The sequence below is a fragment of the Agelaius tricolor genome, unplaced genomic scaffold (genome assembly GCF_023055355.1).
Source record: "Agelaius tricolor isolate 1412-34295 unplaced genomic scaffold, bAgeTri1.0.p SCAF_3, whole genome shotgun sequence".
Lineage (NCBI taxonomy): Eukaryota > Metazoa > Chordata > Aves > Passeriformes > Icteridae > Agelaius > Agelaius tricolor.
The window spans coordinates 6916679-6922505 of NW_027269263.1; the positions used below are offsets into that span (position 1 = coordinate 6916679).

At 55.4% G+C, this 5827-nt stretch overlaps 1 protein-coding gene across 1 annotated transcript; it reads left to right on the plus strand.

Moving 5' to 3' along the window:
• The first annotated feature begins 689 nt into the window (after positions 1-689).
• On the plus strand, positions 690-4776 carry CDKN1B (cyclin dependent kinase inhibitor 1B). The gene is made up of 3 exons (XM_071422332.1): positions 690-1607; positions 2140-2270; positions 3502-4776. The coding sequence occupies exons 1-2, from the start codon at positions 1133-1135 to the stop codon at positions 2259-2261; spliced, it is 597 nt and encodes a 198-aa protein (XP_071278433.1). The 5' UTR covers positions 690-1132; the 3' UTR covers positions 2262-2270; positions 3502-4776.
• The last annotated feature ends 1051 nt before the right edge of the window (positions 4777-5827 follow it).

A 5827-nucleotide genomic window follows, 5' to 3' on the forward strand; every position in this document is an offset into this window, starting at 1 on the left:
GGCTGTGACTCTTTGCTCATCTAATCTCCTGAGCACACAAACAGGACAAACCCCAATGCTATTTTTTTTCCCCCTAAGTAGCTGACATCTGAAATCCCGGCAGAAGTTATTTTAGACACATTTCTTAACAGAATCCTTTCTCTGCCGAGAGGGCAGGAGATCGTTTTGGCACTAGGAGCCACCAGCCCATCATCTCCGCCGGCAGTGGGCTCAGGGTACTGCGGCTCGGGGTGCTGCGGCTCGGGGTGCTGGTCCCCGCGGCATGTCCCGGGCTGCTCAGCCTGCCCGCTGGCCCCGAGCTTGCCCCCAGCCCCGGACCTCGTCGGGGACGTGTCGCCAGAGCCCAACCCGGGCAAAGCAGCGCGGTGGGACGCTGCTGTCACAGCCCCGACTCAAAGCCAGCCGTCACCATTCCTCAGGCGCTCGGGCCAGCAGCGGGATGGGGTGCGTGTTTTTGTGGGGTGGCACAAACCCCGCCGGGCTTTGCGGGCTTTACAGAGGGATGAGAAGAGCAGGCTCGGGGGTGCCGTCCCACCCCTGTCGCTTTTCCCCTCGCTCGCCCCGTCCCACCTTTAGAGCCGGCGGCGGGGCAGGGCAGGGCCGGGCGGACGGGGCGGCGCCCGCCGCTGTGACCAATGGCACGGCTCCGCTGTTTAAATCGACTCGTTGCTGTCAATCATTTTCTTCTTCGTCAGCCTCCCTTCAATCGCCATATTGGGCTCGTCTCCTCTTGTTTTTTTCCGTCTCGCTTTTACTACGCGGCGGCGGTGCGATCGGCAGGGGCATCACCGGCACTAGCGCCATCGCCACCGGCGGCGGACCGGCACCGCGGGGGCAGCGCCGCGCTCCGCTCCTCTCCCGCCCGGGGCTCCCCGGCGGCGGCGGCAGCGGCGGCTCTCGGGGCTCATCCCCGGGCCGGCGCTTATGCAAGGGCGCCTCCTCGCCCCTTCTCCGCGGGCCGAGGGCGAGCGGAGCCGAGGCGGGGCCGCAGCGCGGGGCAGCGCGGAGCGGAGGCGCGGAGCGGAGCCGCCGGGCGGAGCCGCCGGACGCCGGGAAATAAAAGGCGTCGGAGGCCGCGGGGAGAGAGCAGCGAGCACAACAACCTCCGCCTGGAGCCACAGCGTGCGGGGAGATGTCAAACGTCCGCATTTCTAATGGGAGCCCTACCTTGGAGCGCATGGAGGCCAGGCAGTCGGAGTACCCGAAGCCGTCAGCGTGCCGGAACCTCTTCGGGCCGGTGAACCACGAAGAGCTCAACAGGGAGTTTAAGAAACACCTGCAGGAGATGAAGGAGACATACCAGAGGAAGTGGAATTTCGATTTCCAGAATCACAGGCCGCTGGAAGGCAGGTACGAGTGGCAAGCCGTGGAGAAGGGGAGCTCGCCCGACTTCTACTTCAGACCCCCCCGGCTACGGAAAGCCGTCTGCAAGTCCGCCGGCCGCCAGAGCTTGGATGTAAACGGGAATTGCCAAACCGTGGTTTTTGTCGGTTCTCAGGGAATCTCAGAGGACACTCACTGTGTAGCTCAAAAGACTGATGTTTCAGAAAATCAGACGGACTTAGCAGAGCAGTGCACTGCCCAGAGGAAAAGACCCGCGGCCGATGGTAACGTACCCCACGGCTCTGCCCCGCGTCCCACTCGTGTCAGCGCCGGCGCTCCGGCCCCTCCGCCCCTGCCACGCGTGGCACCGGCTCGGCGTGCCACCCCCCCGCCCCTTTCCCCCTAAAAAAGCCCGGGTAGTGTTTGCAGTCCCGGGGGTCCCGTCTAGAGTGGGAGCCGGTGGATGATTTGCAAGGAAGAGCCCTTAGACGCGGGTCAGATCCCCCGACCCCTCGCCGCCCCACTGAGGGGACCCGGGCTGCTGCCCAGGTGGGAGGAGGTTCACAGCGCTCAGCGAAAAACGAATATGGATTTTAGCCGAAACTTGGGAACTTGGGTCTCCTACCTAGGGAGAAGCCCATTTCCCCACCCCCTGCTCGCTTCACGCAGCCGATACCTGACATGGGGATCTGGGAATATTCCCCCTCGGTTCCGTCTATCCCCCGTGGATACTGAGCAAACATCTGGAAGGAAAACATTTTAATATCTTTCCTCTCCCCTCCCCCGCCACCCTTGTTTTTAATTTTCCCCTCCTAGATTCCTCTCCTCAAAATAAAAGAGCCAACACAACAGAAGAAGAGGTTTCAGAAGACTCCCCCAGTGCCAGTTCAGTGGAGCAAACACCCAAGAAATCAAGCCCGGGAAGACATCAAACGTAAAGCCTTTAGGTCAGTTCCCTTTAGGGTCTGGCATTAGGATGCAAGTAAGGGAAAGAAGGGGTGACCGAGTGTCTGTCCCGCATCTCTGAGGCCGTGGGGAGGGGGCTTCGAGCCCCTGTGGGCTCGCCGAGGGGTGTTTTCTGCGAGCCAGGGTGGCTTTCCCCGAACGCTCGGCGATGGGTGTGTGTTGGAGGGTGGGGAGTGGGAGGTGCAGGGCTTGAAAAGAACAAAACAAGGAGCGAAGCCCAGGCTGGGCTCGGCAGCGTCAGAGGGCTGGGGCAGGGGCTGCGGTGGTGGCACTGACCCTGCCTTCCTGCGGGATGGGCACCGAGGGCCCTTTCCCGAGGGCCCTTTCCCAAGGACCGTGCGGGTGCAGGGACGGAGCTGGAAGCGCGGCTGGTGCATCGTGTCAGATGCCAGAGGATTTCGGGGGGCTTCCCCTGTCCCCCGCGCCCGGGCCTTTTTCACCTCGCATGTCTTGCCGTCGCATGTCGCGGCCACCTCGCATTGCAAGTCAAGAAGTTGGGTTTAAGGGGAATCCGGGCACTTTCTCAAAATCCGAGCAATGCAAGGTTGTTTTGTTTTTGTTTGGTATGGGGTTGTTCCCCCCCCCCTTTTTTTTTTTTGTTTCTGTTGTTTTGGTTTGGTTTTAGAGGCTGGCAGGGGGAAGGGAGCGGGTTAATGAGAGGCTGGGTTGTGCAGCTTTTTTTTTTTTTTCCTTCCTTTTTTGCCTTTTTTTTTTTTTTTTCTTCTCCCCTACCCCCTTTTTGTTGTTTTGTTTTAAGGCGAGGGCTGGGGCGGGGAGAGTTGGTAAAAACTGCGCCGGCGGTTTGGGAGCCTAGGTTAGGAGCGAGGTTTACAATAAAACCATTTGCGATTGTGCAGAGAGAGAGAGAGAGAGATTAAGCTGTAAAGCAGAAGTTGCAACAAATTAGTCCCGCTGGGGTGAGCCGTGGCCGAGCGCGGCCATGCGAATGCCGCTGCTCCCGCCCGCTTTTGGGGGTGGGGGCACGGGAGGGGTCCCCCCGCGATCCCCGCAGCCGGGGGATGGAGGATGGAGGGGCCGGGGGGGCGGCGGGGGCCCCGCCCGGGCTGGGCCCGCCCGCCCCGGGGATGCGGTGTCGGTTTGAACCGGTTGTGCCGCGGATCGCGTTTCTTGTCGATGTTTTCTAATCGCTTTCCCTCGTCTTTTTTTCTTTTTCTTTTTTTTTTTTTTTTTCCCTTCATTCTCCCGTTGCAGAGCGCCAAGGATGTGCGCGTCCTCGTTCGTCGGGTGCGGCGGGCGGCGATGAAGAAGAGAGGAAGGTGTAAAGTTGTAGTGGGAAAGGAAAAAAAATACATATCGCCGATCTCTGGGAGATGGAGGTCCTGTACAAGCACTGAAAAAAAAAAAAAACAAACAAAAACAAACCAGCAACAAAACAGCAGCAACAAAAAGCAAACAATAACACTAAATTTTAGGCACTCTTAAAAGACCTGCCTCTAAAAGCATTGGATGTAGCATTGTGCAATTAGGTGTTTCCTTATTTGCTTCATTGTACTACCTGTGTATATAGTTTTTACCTTATGTAGCACATAAAACTTGTTGGGAGGGGGGAGGGACTGGAAGAGGGTGACCGATTGGAACTTGCTTTCACAATCTAGCAAGCCAAGAAATCTATGAAGAGAAGCAGTGTAGGTTTTGTATTACTTAAAGATGTATTGTCCCTTTAAGTGGGTCCACAGTGTTTTTTCTCTTTTTTAAATTTTTTTTAAGAATTTTTTTAAATGTATCATTGTGGTAACTGTTCAGAGCAGATTATTGTGAAATTTCTTCCTACGGCATTGAACTGAAGAGGTGGGAGCTGTGATGATTCCGTTAGGTAGTAGCAGAAGTTCCCCACCTTCCCACCCCCCCCAAATCCATATACCAAAACTGATAGCCTGTAAAAGTTGTGTAAAATCATCCCACCTGATTACATTGCCTGATTTTTTTTTTTTTTTTGTTTTAACCTAATCTGGAAGGCTTTTGCTCTGAATCTGGAATATTGTTTTCTGAATTGACCCACTTCCTGAAGTGTTTGTGTGTGAGAGGAAAAGGGATACTACATCTTTAAACAGTATTTCTACGTTGCCTGTGTAACTGTATGTAAAAATAAAAAAAAAAGTTTGAAGTGTACCTGTGTACATAACTCTGTAAAGACACTGAGAAATTATACTAACTTATTTATGTTAAAAGATTTTTTTTTAATCTAGAAGACAATATTTTTTCCCCATAAAGCCAAAGTGGCATGTTTTTGTGCATTTGTAAATGCTCTATTTGGTAGACTTTTTAGAGGGTTTTTTCAGTTTGTTTTTTTTTTTTTCTCTTTTTTTTTCCTTTTTTTTCTCATAATTAATATGGCTGTGCTTAAAAGATTGCAGACTGAGCCAATTTAATTTTTTTTTTTTTTGTAATGTGTGGGGAAAAAAAAAATCCAGATTGATATTGTTTCACATCAAGCAATCAATAAAGAAAACTGCCATATATAAGAAATATGGTCTTCATTAGTGTGTGTTTCAACATCCCTCAGCCTGGCACAGGAGGAAATAAGACTGCAAGAAATAACTAACAGTTTTCCTTTGAGTATCCATCTCTTCACGGGTCCCTGGCGGAGGTGAGAGTAAAGGATGCAGCACCTTTAGTGCAGCGATGCCATTTCTTCATGGAAGGGTGCTCAGGCATTGGAGCAGTGGTGGAGTGACCATCCCGGGAGGGATTTCAAACACATGTGGATGTGGCACTTGGGGACAGCGTTTAGTGCTGGGTTAACAGCTGGATTCGAAAGAGGCCTTTTCCAACATAAATGCTTCTGAGTCACCTCTATGGTAATTGGAATGATGTGCCCTCTTGGTGTAAAATTGTGGAATTTCCTGTGTCAAAACGTTTTTGGGGTTTGGGGTGGGGGTGTTTTTTTTTTTTTTTTTTGAGAGAGAGAAGAGGTATTTCGAGGTATAGGAGTGAGAGGACTAAGTCTTTAGACTCGATCCCAAAAGAGCACCTCCCTGGCCGCCATCGGAGGGCCAGCGCATCCCCGGCATTCCCGCGCTCGTCCCTCCGTCCCTGGCTGCCGGTGACCGGGGCTCCGGGGCATCTTCCCCGGGCGGCGCTCGTGGCTATCAAAGATGGCGCCTCGCCCGCCCCGGGCCCGGCAGATGCCGGCGGAGGCACCGGCCGGCCCCCAGCACCGCCGGGGATGCTGCGGGCCGGACACGGGCAGGGCTGGCACCGCCGGTGCCGGAGGGGATGCCCGCGGTGCGGGGGATGGCGGGGGCCGCCCGGCCCTGCCGGCCACGCCCGCCAAGGTGCGAGCGGCCCCCTCCGCCCGGGGATGCGGGGGAGCGGCGTTCTCAGCCCCGGGGCTTGCGAGGAATAAATAAACACGTAGAAGAACACAGAACGGGGGCGGAGGGGGAGCACGGCTCCCTGCGAGGCTCGCCAGGGTCCACCCCCCTCCCCGGTGCAACGCGATCCTGTTGTTTATCCCGGCCGCGCCCGGGCTCGCCCTCGCTCCGAAACCTCCCCGAGAACGCCGGGCGGGCCAGAC

Bases quoted from the DNA above. Each gene is read 5' to 3' on its own strand.
- CDKN1B (XM_071422332.1), top strand. From the start codon at position 1,133: ATGTCAAACGTCCGCATTTCTAATGGGAGCCCTACCTTGGAGCGCATG. The intron at 1,608-2,139 runs GTAACGTACCCC...TTCCCCTCCTAG, and splicing joins GAAAAGACCCGCGGCCGATG to ATTCCTCTCCTCAAAATAAA.